The 18594-nt window shown below is 34.0% G+C and overlaps 2 protein-coding genes across 7 annotated transcripts in view; one reads left to right on the forward strand and one right to left on the reverse strand.

The window, feature by feature from the left end:
- LOC131153029 (protein HASTY 1) overlaps positions 1-9274 on the forward strand; it is a 55998-nt gene extending 46724 nt beyond the window's left edge. For both annotated transcript variants that reach the window (XM_058105045.1, XM_058105044.1), the window contains one exon: positions 8881-9274. In XM_058105045.1, coding sequence (XP_057961028.1) covers positions 8881-8960 — 80 coding nt within the window. In that variant the 3' untranslated portion in view covers positions 8961-9274. The remainder of the gene's footprint in view (positions 1-8880) is intronic.
- A 1365-nt stretch (positions 9275-10639) lies between these two features.
- On the reverse strand, positions 10640-17151 carry LOC131153030 (protein TRANSPORT INHIBITOR RESPONSE 1-like). 5 transcript variants are annotated; one of them, XR_009136144.1, is made up of 4 exons: positions 15820-17151; positions 13608-14100; positions 12585-13439; positions 10640-11548 (listed from the first exon to the last, which is right to left on the reverse strand). XR_009136144.1 is itself a non-coding variant. In XM_058105048.1 (4 exons), the coding sequence occupies exons 1-3, from the start codon at positions 16305-16307 to the stop codon at positions 12642-12644; spliced, it is 1779 nt and encodes a 592-aa protein (XP_057961031.1). In that variant the 5' UTR covers positions 16308-17151; the 3' UTR covers positions 10640-11548; positions 12594-12641. The 5 variants fall into 5 exon arrangements, 3 of the variants coding, with proteins under 3 accessions (XP_057961031.1, XP_057961032.1, XP_057961029.1); XR_009136145.1 differs by having other exon boundaries at positions 10640-11728; XM_058105048.1 differs by having other exon boundaries at positions 12594-13439.
- Positions 17152-18594: the final 1443 nt, after the last annotated feature.

Below are 18594 nucleotides of genomic sequence, written 5' to 3' on the forward strand. Positions count from 1 at the left end.
CAAGCCCTGTATATATGAAATTTGTCTTTCAATTTTGATATCCAATACAACATCCAATCACTCTTTCCAAATACTTAGACCATAAATAAACTTTAAGTTAAAGAGTCTTGGGGGTTTTGAATCAATCAACATACTACTTTACAATTTCCGCAAAATATTGATCAACTAACCTACTCCTTTTCGGTTTCCGCAATCCCAAAAATAAATTAATCTTAAGTTTATTTTATATCTAATCCACGTAGTGTATATGATTTAGATATTTAAAACATCCACGCAGTTTATATGTGCTGAAAATAAAGAGTAAGGGAAAGAGAGAGTGAGATCGGGTTTTTACAAGGTTCGGCTTATACCCAGCCTACGTCCTCCCCTTTGGCAAACCACCAAAGGATTCACTAAAACCAGTTTCTTTGCCGAGCGGAACAACACCGTTTACACAACACTCCTTCGATTAGGCTAGAACCTGCCTCTCCAAACGATATACCCTCGTTCAATCACTCCTTTAATTATGCTAGAGTCCGCCTCTCTAAGCGATATCCCCATGCTTAGCCAACGATCCAAATAACCTTGAATCTTCAATATCTATAAGATACAAATCAAATAGATGTACAAAGAATTTGCTCCTAAAAGAGCTGATTAGTACAATTCAAAACTATATATTTCAATGTAATTCACAATATAAAATTCAGATTGAAGCTTTAGAAATATTTCACCGTATGATTCTTTCAATGGCTGAAAAAATTAGTATTTGTAGCACAATATTAGTGAGTGAGAATCAGCAAGACTCAGTAAGCTTCATGCAAGTTGAGAACAAGAGAGAGACTTGAGAATTTGAGAGCAATTGAGAGAGATTTTTAATGCTGAATTGAATTTTTGGTAATTAAAACAATTTAACTTGGGTGTATTTATAGATGTAGAAAAGTATCTAGTTTGTTCTCCAAGTTTACTTAGAGTAGGGTACAAGATTTAAATAAGTTTGAGCCTCAAGTAATTTAATTTTTCAAAATATGTTCGTTATGTATTTTAAATATTGTTGCATGACAGTTGACTGTGAGGTCTCTGGAAGTCGCCTATCAGTGTATTTCACATATAAAATACACAGGTAGTAGGATGGCAGTCGCCTGTCAACAGGGAGTCAGGCGCCTGTCACTGAATAACTGAGTTTTTAAGGATGAGTAGAAGGGTGACAGTTGACTATCTAAACACAGTCAGTCGTCTCAAAGTTCACTGACAGTCGCCTGTCAAGTTCTAGACAGTTGACTGTCATGTTTCTGTCTCTTCATTTAAAACTTTTTAACAGGGCAGTTGACTGTCCACGTGTAGTCAGTCGCCTATCAAGCAATTTTTTCTTGTTTTAAAATATTTTTATTCTCTCTCGTCTTTGATTGTTTAATCTTTGGAATATCAATTTGTTTTTCTTTGAAAAATAAGTTCCAAGACTTAAAACAAGGTTTCTAGGTCTCTTTGCGTAATGAGCTTCAAAACGAAAATTCATACTTGAATTATATTTGAAGTACTTACAAATGTTCTAAAGACTTATTTGACTCTTCTTTGCTTTGAGTTCTCTTTATTGCTGAGCTTCAATGATCCTGAATTTGATGTGAGCTTTCAAGATTTATCTCTCTTGATCTTTCATTATTACTTTAGATTTTGAGCTTCATTGATCTTTGAGCTTTCCATATTGATCACTTGAGCTTTCATTCTTGAAGTTTTTTCTTTAATATCAGTGCTCTCATGATCTTCAAGTTTTAATCCATGCCTTAAGCTTGATATAATCATCCTTCTTTAAAGTATAAGTTTTCATGAATTCTTTAACCTTGCATTCATCATTGAGTCCTGAAAAGACATCAGTAAACAAAGCATGTTAAGTTCCACTTGTTTGTTAGCATCAAAACAAGATGTTAAACCTTGTAAGGCCAACAATCTCCTCCATTTTGATGATGACAAATAAGAAGCAAAAATTGGAGTGAGCCTTAAAAAGACTCTCCTTTTCAATAAGCATCATCTTAACAATATTCGCAAGATTAATATTAATTTCAAAAACTCTTTTACAATCATGTTCATCACTTCATTTTACAATCATGCTCATCACGTCATTTAAGTTCAAGTTTATCAATCAATATCAAATACTTTTTCTCCTTTTGATGTATATTATGTTCATGCTCAATTTTTGCAATATCATGCTCAATTTTTGCTTAAAATTTCTCCCCCTTTTGACATCAATCAAAAAGAGAAAAAAAATGATTAAGTTCAAATAAAATCATATTTTGAGCATAGCATCAAACATATGTACACACTCAATTTATTATTTTTCAATATAGCATGTGTAGTGTGTTTTAATATTCATGTATATGAGTTGTAATATCTTTATTAACAGCTTTTTCCCCTTTTGCATTATTCAAGATACCAATTGTTGATTTTATGATGCTAATTTAAAATTTAATTCATGATATAATTTTAAAATTTTATTAATTCATGATACCAATTGATTAATAGGGAAACGATCATAATATAAGTAATAAGTCATAACACTCCCCTTGAATTCAATACATTTAGTTTTGTTACCAATTATGCTTTTATCATCCCATGTTTCAAAACATTGATTCACATCATGTATTAAATATCAATATCATGTTAATATCATCAATGTCATACCATGCTCATAGATATAATCATACTTGTCATGCTCAAAAAACAAATTGAACTTTTAGATTGTGATACCAAGTGAGTTTTTAAATTTTGATACCAATTAAAATATTTATGGATACCAAAGTATTTTATAGATACCAAAGTCATTATCACATCATGCATAGCTCATGGATACCAATATAACTATTATATTTTTCATAACTCATAAATATCAATATAAAGAGTAGTATGTTTATCCATGTGATTCATCAATAGCATGCATGGTCAAGAATTAATCTCATATCAAAATTCATGCTTATGCTCAATAATCTCATGCTCAAATTTTCAACATAGTGAGCCATAAATTATCAATATAAGTCAAGTCAAGTCAAGTCATATACATGTAGCATATAGCATATCAGCACATCACATAAGCAAGGAGCATATCATTATCATTTGCTTTGTACTACAATTTTGTTTCTTATTCTCAAATATCTTTTCTTAAAAATACTTATATAGTAAGTTCAGATTTTCTTTTGATTTTTAAACTTTCTTATTTAAGCTTGTATGACTCATCCTTTGATTTTGGCCAACAATGTTATTTGTGTTTTTATGTTTTTCAATAAACACTTTGAGATTTTCAAGGCTTTTTATCTAAGTACCCATACCTTTTTGGGTCCGGTAGGTTTCACAAAGGATGTTTTTTTTACTCTCCATATTTGTTTAGTCTTCACAAACTTTCTTTTAAATGGACATTCAAACTTTATATGTCATTTTTTCTTACATTGATAGCATATGGTGTTAGTGTAGGCGTTAGAAGATGTGCTAGCATAATCTTTGGATGCTTTTGAAAAATAACCCATGTAAAGATTCTTTTTTTTTTCAACCCCAATAAATCTAATCTTTGTTTAAGGTCATCCTTTGCGAGCCTATCATTTTGTCAAAGTTTTTCTTTCCTTCTGTGAAGTTGTAAATGATTTTTTCTTTATCTTCAATTTTATTTATGAGATCATTTATTTCAATATCTTTCTTGTCATCAACCTTCTTTTGTGATTTCTCTAATTCTTGAGATAATTTTCTGATTTTATCCTCTAATTCAAAAATATATATGTCTTTCTCATATTTTATAGAGGATAGGGATCAAAGGTCTTCTATCATCTTTTCATTCTTGCTTTCTAGTTTCTTGATTTTCAAGTCTTTTTCTTTTTCAGTAAGATTTTTAGCATCTAATTCTTTTATTGTAGCTTCATACTTATTTTCTATTTTCTTGAGTTTTGAATCTTTATCATTTTCAGCAATTTTAATTGATTCTAGCTCATTCATCATTCCATCATTCTTGTTTTTCAATGATGTGTTTTGTTTAGTTACTTTGATTAGCATCTTTTGTACTTTGAATAAATCCTTTTGTAATTCATCATAAGATGACATACACTCATCATTGGATTCATTTGATGAATCAGTACAAGAATTATTTAAGGATTTGGATGAGGAGGTTTCCTCGTCGTCCCATGCCATAAAGTAGGTATAAGCAACCTCTTGGTCATTTGATTCATATTCCGAACTACTTGTACTATCCCAAGTAGTAGCTTTCATGACCTTTTTTTTTTTCTTCTTAGACTCTTTCTTTAGTAATGGACATTCCGGTTTTATATGTCCAACTTTGTTGCAATTATAACACGTAGGAGTTTTATTTTTAGATTTCCTTTTGCTAATATCTTCTTCAAGTCAGAGTCTTGGTTTCTTCTTTTGAATTTGTTTTTCCTTCTAAGGATTTTTGCAAGTTTCTTAAGATATGAAGGCTAGTTCATCTTCATCCATCTCTTCTTCACTACTAGAGTTTTCTTTTGAGGCTTTGAAGGCTATTGTTTCTTGGGCTTTGGTTTTTCCACTCCTTTCATTCATTGTCATTTTGTATGTGTGAGTAGAGAACCTATTAGCTCATCTAAGGAGGTGTTTTTCAAATTTCTTCCTTCCGTTATGGCAGTGGCTTTTGGTTCCCATATAGGTGGCAGCCCTATAAGAATTTTTCTTATCATCTCGTAGGTAGTGTAGGTTTTTCTGAAGGTATTTAGGGAATTTATGTGAGTGAACCTAGTGTACATGCTAGTTATAGATTCATCTGGGTTCATCTTAAAAGCTTCATATTGGCTTGTAAGCATATCAATCCTATTATCCCTAACATCTATAGTGCCTTCGTAGGTTACTTCTAGCTTGTCTCATATTTCCTTGGTCGATTTGCAAGCCATTACTCTATTAAATTCATTAGCATCTAAAATACAATATAAAACATTCATAGCATTAGAATTAACTTGCAACATCTTATGGTCTAAGTTTGTCATATCATTTTTCTCCTTAGGAACTTGTTTTCCATCTACTAGTTTAAGGGGAATTAGGTCACCATCTGTGACAACCTCCCAAGCTTTCCAATTTATAGTTTGAAGATATATTCTCATACGCTGTTTCCAAAAAGTATAGTTCAAACCACAAAAGATGGGTGGCTGGGTTGAGGATTGACCCTCTCCAAAGGGAGCTACTCCTATGTGTGCGATTAGATCTTTCTATAACTTCTTGTTAGGATTTGTTATAACCCCTCTCTGATACCAATTGAAAATAAAGGTGTAGTCCCAAGAGGGGGGTGAATTGGGTTTTAAAATTTTCTTTTAATTCCTTTAATGAAAACTTAACATTTTTGTTGATAATGTACAACAACTTAATTCTTTTTATTCAATCCACAACCACACAAACATTCAATCAAATAAATTAACCAACCTAATCAATCATAGAACATTCAATCAAGATATACTTTGCAACTCAAAATTCTCAGCTTTTTCAACTTGTGTGTAGCCTTGTTTATATAAATTTGAATCAAACCCTGTATATATGAAATTTGTCTCCCAATTTGATATCCAATACAACATCCAATCACTCTTTCCAAATACTTAGACCTTAAATAAATTTTAAGTTAAAGAGTCTTGGGGTGTTGAATCAATCAACGTACTACTTTACAGTTTCTGCAAAAGATTGATCAACTAACGTACTTTCTTTCAGTTTCCGCAATCCCAAAAATAAATTAATCTTAAGTTTATTTAATATCTAATCCACGTAGTGTATATGATTTAGATATTTAAAACATCCATGCAGTTTTATATATGCTGAAAATAAAGAGTAAGGGAAAGAGAGAGTGAGACCGGGATTTTTACGAGGTTCGGCTTATACCCAACCTACGTCCTTGTCTTTGGCAAACCATCAAAGGATTCACTAAAATCAGTTCTTTTTCTGGGCGGTACAACACTGTTTACACAACACTCCTTCAATTAGGCTAGAGCCCGCCTCTCCAAACGATATACCTCGTTTGGTCACTCATTCAATTAGACTAGAGCCCGCCTCTCTAAGCGATATCCCCACGCTTAGTCCACGATCCAAATAACCTTGAACCATCAATATCTACAAGATACAAATCAAATAGATGTACAAAGAATTTGCTCCTAAAAGAGCTGATTAGTACAGTTCAAAACTATATACTTCAATGTAATTCACAATTTGAAATTCAGATTGAAGTTTTAGAAATATTTCACCGTATGATTCTTTCAATGGATGAAAGAATTAGTATTTGTAGGCACAATATTAGTGAGTGAGAATCAGCAAGACTCAGTAAGCTTTGTGCAAGTTGAGAACAAGAGAGAGACTTGAGAATTTGAGAGCAATTGAGAGAAATTTTTAATGCTGAATTGAATTCTTGGTAATTAAAACAATTTAACTTGTGTGTATTTATAGATGTAGAAAAGTATCTAGCTTGTTCCCCAAATTTACTTGGAGTAGGGTCTAAAATTTAAATAAGTTTGAGCTTCAAGTAATTTAATTTTTCAAAATATGTCCGTTATGTATTTCAAATATTGCCACGTGACAGTTGGCTGTGAGGTCTCTGGCAGTCGCCTATCAGTGTATTTCACATATAAAATACACAGGCAGTAGGGTGGCAGTCGCCTGTCAACAAGGAGTCAAGCGCCTGTCACTAAATAACTGAGTTTTTAAGGATGAGCAGAAGGGTGACAGTTGACTGTCTAAACACAGTCAGTCGTCTCAAAGTTCTCTCACAGTCGCCTATCAAGTTCTAGACAGTTGACTGTCATGTTTTTTCTCTTCATTTAAAACTTTTTAACAGGGCAGTTGACTATTAACGTGCAGTCAGTCGCCTATCAAGTGATTTTTTCTTGTTTTAAAATATTTTTGTTCTCTCTCTTCTTTGCTTGTTTAATCTTTGGAATATCAATTTTTTTTTATTTGAAAAATAAGTTCCAAGACTTAAAACAAGGTTTCTAGGTCTCTTTGCCTAATGAGCTTCAAAATGAAAATCCATACTTGAATTATATTTGAAGTACTTACAAAGCTTGTTCTAAAGACTCATTTGACTCTTCTTTGCTTTGCGTTCTCTTTATTGCTGAGCTTCAATGATCCTGAATTTGATGTGAGCTTTCAAGATTTATCTCTCTTGATCTTTCAATATTACTTTAGATTTTGAGCTTCATTGATCTTTGAGCTTTCCATATTGATCACTTGAGCTTTCATTCTTGAAGCTTTTTCTTTAATATCAATGCTCTCATGATCTTCAAGTTTTAATCCATGCCTTAAGCTTAATATAATCATCTTTCTTTGAAGTATAAGCTTTCATGAATTCTTTAACCTTGCATTCATCATGGAGTCCTGAAAAGACATCAATAAACAAACATGTTAAGTTCCACTTGCTTGTTAGCATCAAAACAAGATGTTAAGCCTTGTAAGGCCAACAAGTTCTTATTTATTTGTTTGGTTGCTGGTCATTGGTTTATTGGTTTTGAATAAGTTGGTTAAGTTAGTTTTAGAGTCTTGGAGTTTGATTTTGTTGTCCCTAAGTCTCAAGGTTGGAACCACGATATTCCTCCGCCATAAGTGAGGGGTTTTCTAATAAAAATAGGAGGTGCCGCCCTCTTTTTCCAAAAAAAAAAGGAAGCGGGATAAACACAGATAAGGATTTATTATTAATTAGATGTGCATCAGGATAAATACACAAACCATGTGTTTGGGTACTTGGATTTCTGGCGTCGGATATGAATGTGTAAATGTGGACAAAATGCAGTACAAATTTGTGTTGAAAATTTGTTCAAATCCATGCATATCCTAATCCAAGCCATGAAATGTACTCCTAAACACAACTGTAAGGATTTGTCTATTTATTTATTTATTTGTGTGCTTGCTTTACAGTTTTGGATCCCTCATAGAAAAGTAGGTAACAAAGATTATATTAGTAGTTTTCCCTTGCACTTCTGTTGGTGGATTGTTGGTCTTTACATGCTTACAACATTTTGCTTCAATCACCAGTGATTAGGGTGCTACTCTCAATGTTGACCCCAGTAACTTTTTTCCTTGCTTCAGAAGGGAAAATTTTCCTCTAGATGTATAGGAATTAAAACTTTTGGATAACCGTACAACTCATGTCCTTCAATCCTACATCAAAATATTCAGAAGATACTGTAGATCATTGCCAGGCTGGTGCTGACATGAACACTACGGAATTTAAATGCTGATGCCAACAGATACCACATCTAATCTTCTACTGCTCCCAAAGTCTCATGATTATCAAAGGTCATTTGATACCTAGATTGATGTACATTATTGGGCCTAGTTAAAAACAGCCTGTGCTTTTGGAATAAGCTTTCTAGCAACACAGGCTTTTGGGATAATTGGTGGTCTAATAGTTTTTAGAGTCATTGTAGTGGCTGCTTTTTTATGTGAGTTAATATTTTAGGCCAAAAGAGACATTTTCCCCCAATTCAGTTAGGGTTGACTTGGGTTTGAGTTTCATGATCTCTGTTGGTTGATTTGTCTTCCCTTTTGTTTTTCATGATGCCTTGTGTAGTGTCTTTTCAATATATATAACACTCGAGGAGTGTACAGTGTATGTAGGCATCTAATATTTTTTTACTGCTAGTTGGTTTGATATTTAGGTTCGTTTGGCTTTCAGATGTTTGTCTGATTCTACAATGGTTCTTTGCTTGTTTTGTGGCATTTCTTGGATTCATGGTTGGTCATCATAGTTTTTAGATTTTTTGTTTTATTTTATTCTGTGACCTGTGATTGTTGTAATTTAAAATTTCCAATTTTAAGGTTGAAGGCAGCTTCAATGCTCCCTTTCTCTATGTTCTTGCTTTTTAAAAGTTTTAATTTTGTGATTTCCAGTGGAATGGTCATGCTTACTAACCTGTTTCCCTCCTTTTCCAGTGAGGACCCGCAGCTCAGTCCCTGCTTCAGAATCCAGAACTGATGAAGGGGATGTTGTAGGATTGGCGGCCATTATGTAAATCATAGTCTCCTAAAGTATTCTCATGATCTTGTCTTATTTCTTGTACAGTGCTGAGTCAACTTTGATGAAGAAACACAATCTCTTTCGAGAGCAAGGGGAAGGTAATTTTTTCCCACTTAGTTTGACAGGGAAATCCTTTTTCATTTTCCTCTCTACAGTCAGACTTTGTAAAAATTTGTTTTACCACAGCTGCCGAATGGAAGTTCGTTGTATTTATGAGTCCTTGATCTTACTGAAAATTTGGGCTTTCACTCTCCTAGCAGACTTGAATTTGATCACCTGTTGGTGCAATAGACTCGTCTCCGTTTCAAATTCCTACTGTTTGGGCAGGGTGCACTTGTTTCATGGTTAGGCTTAACCATGTCACTGTTACCCTATGTTTGGCGTGGTAAAGTTAAGAACACAAGAAGCTTAGGGGATGTTTGGTATCACTCGAAAATTAGAGAAACGAAAATAAAAAATAGAAAACAGCCAACAATTTGTTTGATTAATATTTATAAAATTAATACAAATTAGAAACTAAAATTGAAAAAAAAAAAAAAAGTTTATTTTCATCTTTAAATTAAATAATACATATTTAAAAAATTACTATGATAGAGTAAAATTTATTATAATTATTTGACTTTTGAAATTACTTCACAATAAAAAATACTACAATTGAAAAATAGTAAAAGTATTTTATAATTTGCTTCATTATTATTATTTTTTAAATTTATGTAAATTTTTATTTTAATTATATTTAAATTTATATGATCATTTAATTTCAATTTCAATTTAAATTTAAAAGTTTATGAAATAAATTAATTCAAAAAAAATTATTTTTAGGTTTGGCAAAAGGTTGTCAAAATAATTAAAATCATAAAATTTGATTTTTAATTTTTTGAAAAACAGCAGAAAATCGACAACAAAAATAAAAAATTGATAACATAAATAAACATATTTTTATAATCTATTTTTCAGTGTAAAAATAAAAATAGAAAATAAAACTAGCAACAATAAATACCAAGCAAGCCTTTTAACTCGTCCCAATAAAGAAATCAGGCAGACAAAAGGGGAAAAAAATTCACTCATTTTATTTTGGAATATCAAATATGAAATGTTGTGACTGTTATAATCAGTCCAGTCAAATTATTTAGCCGACCAAACTGCATGCTGGTCAGCAAAATTACGAAGCAGTTAGTAATTACCACTTTTAATGTGTAAATATGAAGCCTCAATGCATACCGGAGACAAACTAAAACATAGTTTCTTCCGACATATTGCATTCTGTAGGCAACTGGCCATATAAACCTTAAGTTTTGTTTTGTTTTTGTTTACATTGGGAGTATAATTTCTTCCCACTGGGATTTTCATGCCTGTTGAAAGTAGCCTTTTCCATCCCCTTCTCTCTATCCTAACACGACCAATTCAACATATTCCCCTGCATTTTTGTTGAACAAGTGAAGCATGTACAGCGGCAAAGAAAATTCTATTGACCTTCTGCCTCCCATCCAAGCATTTATATTAAACAATTGTCACTGAAAGCTATCACCCGTAATATATCCTAATACCCGATGCGAATTGAACCAGTTTCCTCCAAGACCAACCTTACATTCAGACACTCCAAAATGGGTTAAAAACATAAGATACAAAAATTGAAGTTTAACCACGCTGCAGTTTAAAAGAAACCCAAGATAATAATAATAATAATAATAATAATAATAACAAATAAATCAATAATCATGCATAACAAGTACTTATACAACTTCAAATTTGTTTTAATAACTTCATCTACACGGTAACATGGTGATGGTCATTCTACTAGTTTTTGATAGTTTATGAATTTTTAGTCTCCTCCTGAAGATAGTCTGTCCAACCCTCTTGATCTTCACTTCAACAACCCACATAAGAATTATAACCTTGACCATGACTGCCCCACATCCTGCCATAGTGAAGAAAATACACTCTTTCAATGGTATGGCCAGAAATGAGTAGAGCTTCATACACTTGCCCTGAAGATGAAGTCATCTGCCAAAGCTGCAGGATGTAAAAATGCATTGGTGGGGCGTAGGCCTGATTTTTGTATTTGCGGTGTAGCACCTGGGCAAGCAGAAGTGAGAATGCTGGCTTGCAAAGGATTCCCTGAGGCTGTAAGCTACATTGCAACTCCTGCTCTCAGATTATGAAAGATCCCTATGGAGGCTGATACAGTCTGTAGAATCCACTTTCAAGGGATTTGGTGAGGCTATAGGCAATGTTTAAACGCAAATATTAGTAAAAATCCAATCCCCCTGTAAACATGAGGATTTCTATACAAGATTTGGTGAAAAAATTCAGAGATGTCAATCACAAATCATTAACTGCTTTCTGTATTCTGCACCATAAGTCTTAGAGCTGTAACATAAGGAGACACCAACACCTTGGAGGGGTGACCTCCTTTCTTTTCACTGCTGCTCGTAGTGAATTCATGCTCCAAAGATTATCCCCAAAAATTATCACTTTCGTGCTCCAAATTAACCAATTTCTTGCCATAATGGGGTGGCCTCTATAAGATAATCTAGCTCCACTTACCTTCAATGCTGGAAAATAAACCTGCGAGCGGCACAGCTGGGATGGGGAGTTGAGGAAGATGCACATCATTTTCCAATCATGGAACTTAAATTACTTAGAACTTTGTAATGTTAGACAAGTAATGTCCTAGTGCCTCAATATGAACTTAAATTTGGGTTTGTGAATTCTGAATGACACTTGCATGACTAGTCTTAAGAGGCCACTACACATCATTGACTGCATCAAGAATATCTCAAATCAGAAGGTTCAGAAAATATTTGCAACTTGGAAGAAGGAACCAAAAAGAAAAATCCCACTGTAGGACACTGACTTTAATTTGTGACACCCACACTAAAATTGTCCTAAAACAATTTTACAGAAAAAAAGCTAATTAATTAGGAAAAAAAAGTACTTTCATAATAAAAAAGGCAGAATAAAAGCACAGCTTTAGTTTGTTTCAGTGGACAGCTACATATAGTTTTTGGCTCACTGACGTATGGAGTTTAAAGATCAAAACTACATAGACTTTGATTCGACAGGTAAAAAACTATACTGTTCGGGATTAAAAAAACATTTCAAAACCTGCGTACTTCATGTGCATGCATATAGACCAAATACCATCAAATTTTGTAGTGGTTAAGTAATTATATCCAGAAAAGGTTAAACAAGTTGTACCGTCAATATTTGTTCGACATCAAACAAGTTATAATGCAACTAGAACAAAGGCAAGATGCAACTCTAAATCAAGATTGTAAATAAGGACTTTCAATGAACAGTGCATTACTCTAGGACTCCCATGAAAATAGCTTGAAAGTACCTACAGACTAGCAGAACAGATGAAATACAAATACATGTCAAATACACAGTATGATGGAACATGTAAAAAGAAAAATCAGTATTTCATATATTAATAATAACTGATTGTCTTTGCCTAAGTCCACAAATTGGTTGAGAAATCAGACAAAAAAACACTCAAGCATTACATGCTAATTTTATTTCTTACTCAACAATGCAAAGCTGTTCCTGTCGCATAAATTATTCTAAGCAACTGAAAACACAATTTTGAATCAAGAGAAAATAATAAAGGTCACACCTGCAATACCTCTCTCACTGAAGGCATTTATGAATTCTTATGGATAACAGTAAACTGCTAAGAAAACCTCAAAGCGGAGCTTTTTTCCATAGTCCAGACAAAACCTGGCGTGTCTGGTCTGGGTCCTGCAACTGTCCTATAAATATAAAGCTTATCAACAGGGAATGCATCAGTCCTTGAATCTAGAGTTTCTGCCTCATTGATAACCTCAACATTCAATCTCGACATCTTCTGGCCTATCAGTTTACAAGCTTTGTAACTGACTTTGCATGAAGACATCCAAAGGGATCGCATTGCCTCCAGCTTTTCTACGTTGGCAAGGAGGGCCTTGTCACCAAAGGGGCAATCCCTAATCTCCAGCTTGCGAAGGTTTTTGCACCCTGAGAGAATGTGATGGAGACCCAAATCACTATCACCAGCAAAAGCCAGTGAAAGCATTTCTAGCTTCTTGGCATGGGTCCCTATGTACTCAAAAACACGATCTGAAAGGAGACCAGAAAGCGAAAGGCGTTTAAGATCCTTGCAGTGCTCAACAATAGCACCAAAACCCACATCAAGTGGCTCTAGAGTAAGGTAGTCAGGACACTTGGGCTCAATGATACACAAGCGGAAGCGAGTTAGGTTGGGGCGGTTTGCAGCAATGGTACATAAGGCAGCATTGGACATTTGGCGGCAGAAATATAGTACTGACTGAAGCTTGGGGCATCCCATAGAAACAGCAACAAGGCCTTGTTCAGTCAATGAGACATTCGGCTCCAGACCAAATGGGTCAGAAGGAAACACTCTCAATTCCTGCAGGTTCTTGCAAGACATTGCAAGGACATCAAGGCCACTATCTTCAATATAATCCAGCACCTGTCATGATCTTGCTTTAGGTATAAAGGAAATGGATAAAATAAAGATTAAAATTAACAGCATCATACAAACTTCATGATCTTGCTTTAGGTATAAAGGAAATGGATAAAATAACAATTAAAATTAACAGCATCATACAAACTTAAGTGATACAAAAAGTCGACATACCCAAAGGCGCTGCAGATTCCGGCACTGGCTCAGCAGCTTGATGAGATCAGGAGATTGGATGGTGGCATAACTCAAGTTCAAGCAGGTAAGACCAGAGCAGATTGAGTAGATAGCTGGAAGGTAATATGGGTCTGCATCCCAAAACCCACAGAGGCTATTGAGCCCCTTGCAGCCAGCAAAAGCCCCCACAAGATTTGAGCATACTTCAGGGTGCAGTCCTGCTGCATATAAGCCTGTACCCAACTCAGCCAGCTGTGGGATCTTTTGAAGGAGATTGGGTATCTTTTCAAGGGGCACTGTGCGGTTGAGCCGGAGTGACTTAAGGTTGGAACACCTACTAACTAGGCGCTCTAAGGCAGTGAATCGCACTTCAGAGCTCAGGCAGGAAATGTTAAGTGATTCCAGTGACGTGTAAGAATCAGGGAATTCATTAAGCCAGTTTCCACTCATATCCTCCACCTCACTCTCTGACAAATCCAGCTCTTTTAAATACCTGTATCAATAATCACCAGTGAATGCAAAACTGGTTTAAGGCAGTAACAATTGGAGTATGTAAAATCAAGTTAAGAAAGTCAAAATTCAAATAGCTAGCCATTGGACGAGCGTAATATATCTTCACTATTTTTTTTTTTTTACAAATTTATTAATTCTTTAGAGTTTTTAATTATTGTATGTTTCTATAATGTCATTAAATTCTTTTCCATATCAACATTTAATCTCTATACCCCATGAATTATTATAAGTTGTTAGGCAAACAGGGTCAAGTAGTATTAACTTTGTAAGGATATTTTGGGTTAGTTATGAGATATTTATGCGTTAGCTTATAAGTAGCTAGTAAGTTAGTTAAGGCATATTTAATATTTTTCTATATTGTCATTAGCTTCACTATATAACCCACATATTTATACGCTGATATTTTATAAAATTAGAAGTAGAAACAAAAGTGAGAAAATTCTCTCTGTATATATAAATAGATAAAACGAAATGACCCAAAGCTCCAAACTCTCCTTTGTTTCCCTATTATAGTATTATAAGAAACACCACTTCTCAAATAAAAATAGAAATCCTATGAGCAGAATAATTTAAAAAAAAAAAATCACCTCTTTTCCCCTCTTTTCCAGGGGAAGTAGGATTTGTTTCTTTAAAGTTTAAAATTTTAAGAAACTGCAGACAAGGAAATAAGAATAATAAAACAATTACCAACAAGCAACTAGACAAAAGCGAGCAAATAAAAAGTATACTAATTAACTGCACTTGCAAATGTTAAGAAAAGAGAACACAATTCAAGGCTTTGAAAAGAATCCACGTTTGTACAAGAGGCAAACTTCCAAAACCCGAAAGCAACCCCACAGTGCAGTGGTCCAAAACAAACAAAGAAGCTAGAGAAGAAAGCAAACATTGACGGTGACTATATATCCATTTAGAACTCACATCAGGAAAGCCTAACGCAGGAGACAAGGGTTCAGGACAAAGGGTACCCATTTTAGCAAGAAAAAATTAGATTCCTTAATTGCTAATGAAACATTGAAATCAAGAATTTTCAGAAGAGCTCCAATAAACACGCAACCAAATCAAAAATTCAAATAATGATACAGACGTGTTTACACAGCTCAGAATAAAGAAAAACAAAAAGGCGTTTATCAAATAAAATGGTCACTAGAGCAGATAAATGTCATAAATCCTAACCCTCAGAAGTTTAAACTTTGCACGCAAAGCAAAAAACAGGAACAGCAGACAAAATCACATTTAATTTTCACAAACGGAATCACCAAAAAATCACAGAGGTTACCCTTTAATAACAAAATCATCCAGTGGAAATTTCATCACAACACGTTTGGTTGCTCAGAAAAATGTTACAGAAAAGAATAATATTTCATATCTCAAACAAACTGGATGCAACTCTTTGCCTCGCTTGACGTACACTAATCATTTTGGCTGTCTATAATTATACTAAAAGAAAATAAAGCATTATATTTGAACCCTATTTTCTTGAAAATCACACGGAGGCTACCTCTATGCAGTAGCTAAGAAAATGTAGGAAAATAAAATGAAATTAAGAGGGCTGCTTATTTCTCGCCATTCAGGACTCCGCAATTAAATCCCCTCCCCCTTTTCTTCCCTTCTCTACAGCCCTAAAAATTAATTTTCTCGACCGAACAGAGAATTCTGAACAAAATACACATCAAACCACAGAAGTGAGAAAGAAAGAAACCTGCAATTGGAAGCAATGGCAGCCAATCCATCCGTGGAGAACCCTTCACAAGAACTCAACACCAAAACCCTAAAATTCTTAAACTTTCGGGCGATCAATTCTAAAGTTTCATCAGTCACAACCATACGCTTAAGCCTCAGCTCCTCCAGGTACGGGTACGCGTCGGCCAACGCCGCGATCCAAGGGAGCGCATCCGCTCCCCAGCCCTCCGGGACCAAATTGTAGTCCGCGAAATGAGGTTTCCCCTTGAGCGACACCGATCGGAGGTCCGTAAAGCGTCTGATCACTATCGCAGGGCTCACGGCATAGCAGTTGCCTATGAACACCTTCCGCCGGCTCCACCGCTCCACGTCGTACCACGATTTGCAGACCAACGAGACCGCGTTCCGGTCGCTGTGCGAGTCAATGAAGGACAAAACGTGTTCCAACACCTCTTCTGGAAAGGTGCACCCCATTGAAGCTTTGATTCTGCAGAAATCAATTTGCATCTGGACCGAGAGAGAGAGAGGGCGAGAGTGCGAGAGAGATGCGGTGATCTGAAGCTATCAGAACTTTCCCGTTTACTAGTTGTTCAACAGCAAGTGATCTGAGAATCTATTATCGGCTTTCTAGAGAAAGTAAGAAAAAAAATGGTGACCTCAATCAAAGCTCTAAGCTTTATTTCTCTCTAGCAATGGCAGATCTGAGACCCCCAACTCCCGCAAGGAACAAGCTTGGAGAGAATCTAGGGAGGGCTAGAGAGAGAAAGCTAGAGAGAGAGTGACAGAGGGAATGAGAACTGTTTCGCTACTGTAGAAAGAGATAAGGTTTTGATGGAGTGATTGTGTCTTGTGTGGTCAAAAGTTGACTGGTAAAAAAGTTACTGAAAGGTCAATGATTAAAGTTGAGATCGACGGTTCCGATTTGTTTCAGATGCATTTGTGGCCGTCCGATCAACAGTGCTTCTATCACATGGAGTGTCTCGTGGGGCGCCCCTTATCTGCTTCTTCACATGAACAACTGTTCTTGTTCTCGCGACAAATTGGATAATTTCGTGTCCTCTAATTATCGCACCAGAACTCGTGGATATTTTCAATGGGGATTGGGCCGCTTGGTCATAATTCTGGGCCTCGTTAGGTGTCAAGCCGTTGAGGCCTGGAGCCCAAGAATGTCTGTTTTGGGCCAGGTCTTTGGGCCGGAGAAGCTCAATTCTTCTTCACAAGCTTAAAGGCCCAGTACACGCACGAAATTTAGGAGCTGCTTGATGTTATTTCTATCCTCTGTTTTGTATTTTTGTTTTTATACATTTGAAAAATTATAATTTATGACGTTTTTTTTATTTTATATATTATTAGTTTTGTTGAGGAAAATTAGTATTTAGTTGTTTTGCAAATAGGTTGTTACAGTACTTTAATATTAAAGAATTAATTTTGTGAATTTTATACATAATTTTTAACTAAAATTAAAACAAGATGACTATGTGAATTTAGAATATAATTAAAATAAAAAATCTATTAAAATTGAATAAAATTATATAAAAAAATATTTTTACTATTTTTAGTTGTCTATATATAGAAGCTGGAGAAAGTTAGTTTGGAAAAATAATAATTAACTAAAATAATTATAATAATTTTTATTTTTATTATTATATTTTAAATCTATATATATTTTTTATTTTTAATATTTTAACTATATTTCAAAAAATATTATTTGATTTAAGGGCAAAAATGAATATCTCCTCAGTCAAATTTTTAATTTGTTTTAAATTTGTATCTTTCTTGTTTTCATTTTTATAATTTTTAATAGTGATGCCGAACATTCTCTTGGAATTTATTTGGTATCATTTTTATTTTCTATTTTCTATTTTTAATTTTTATATAGTAAGAAACAGATTATGAAATTACGTTTGTTTACATTAGTAGTTTTTTTATTTTTGTTATTGATTTTTAATTATTTGTTTATGTTTCTTATGCTTTTTAGTAATCTATTGTCAAAATATTTTAATATCTATATTTCGATGAAATCATTCACTTTAAACATACTTTTTAATACAAAAGACATTTATCTTTCATGAGGTTTGGCAAAAAAGTAGAGACCTCTCTCGAGATTTGAGAAATATTATAGACTTCCCTTGAAATTTTAAAAATGCCACAAACCTCCCCTTGAAAAACTTATCTTTTTGCAAAGGGTAAAAGATACTGAGTTTTTTTCCTGATTTGTCTTTATTTTAAAATAATATATTAAATAATACCTTATTGGGAAAAATATTTCTTGGAATGACTCTAATGTAATCTCGCTGCTTGATCCAGCGAGATTTGTCACGTGTCACTCAATCGAATGAATGTTATTTAAAATCGTCATTTGAGCTACTCCTAACGCGTGGTAAATCTCGCAGTCAGTACCAAGCAGCGAGATTTGCCATGTGTCACTCAATCGAATGAAAGTAATTTAAAATCGTCATTTGAGTTGTCCACGCATGACAAATCTAGCTGTTTGGTCGAGTGAGATTTACTGTGCATTCAATTTGTAATTAAGAGAGATTTCAGAGTTTTTGGTAATTTTGTTCGCTGCAAAATTATAAGTTTTGGATGCTATATTTGTTATGCTACTTAAATTATTTATTGTATTGATTTGTTATTCATTGGTATATACTTTCAAAAAATATCTATACATATATTCTAAGATCATATGGCTTTTACTAATTATTGCTTATTGAGCTGATGAGAAATTATTAGTTTAAGATCGTTTGGTCATCTAACCTCTTTAAATTTTAAATAGTTAATCATATTTTGAATT

Source organism: Malania oleifera, chromosome 4 (assembly GCF_029873635.1).
Source record: "Malania oleifera isolate guangnan ecotype guangnan chromosome 4, ASM2987363v1, whole genome shotgun sequence".
NCBI lineage: Eukaryota > Viridiplantae > Streptophyta > Magnoliopsida > Santalales > Ximeniaceae > Malania > Malania oleifera.

What these genes read in the sequence shown, in the direction of transcription:
- LOC131153030 (XM_058105048.1), bottom strand. Translation starts at nt 16,307, where the DNA reads ATGCAAATTGATTTCTGCAGAATCAAAGCTTCAATGGGGTGCACCTTT. An exon ending in GCCATTGCTTCCAATTGCAG is followed by an intron (nt 14,101 to 15,819) that starts GTTTCTTTCTTT and finishes TTATTGATACAG; the next exon opens with GTATTTAAAAGAGCTGGATT. An exon ending in GGAATCTGCAGCGCCTTTGG is followed by an intron (nt 13,440 to 13,607) that starts GTATGTCGACTT and finishes AGATCATGACAG; the next exon opens with GTGCTGGATTATATTGAAGA.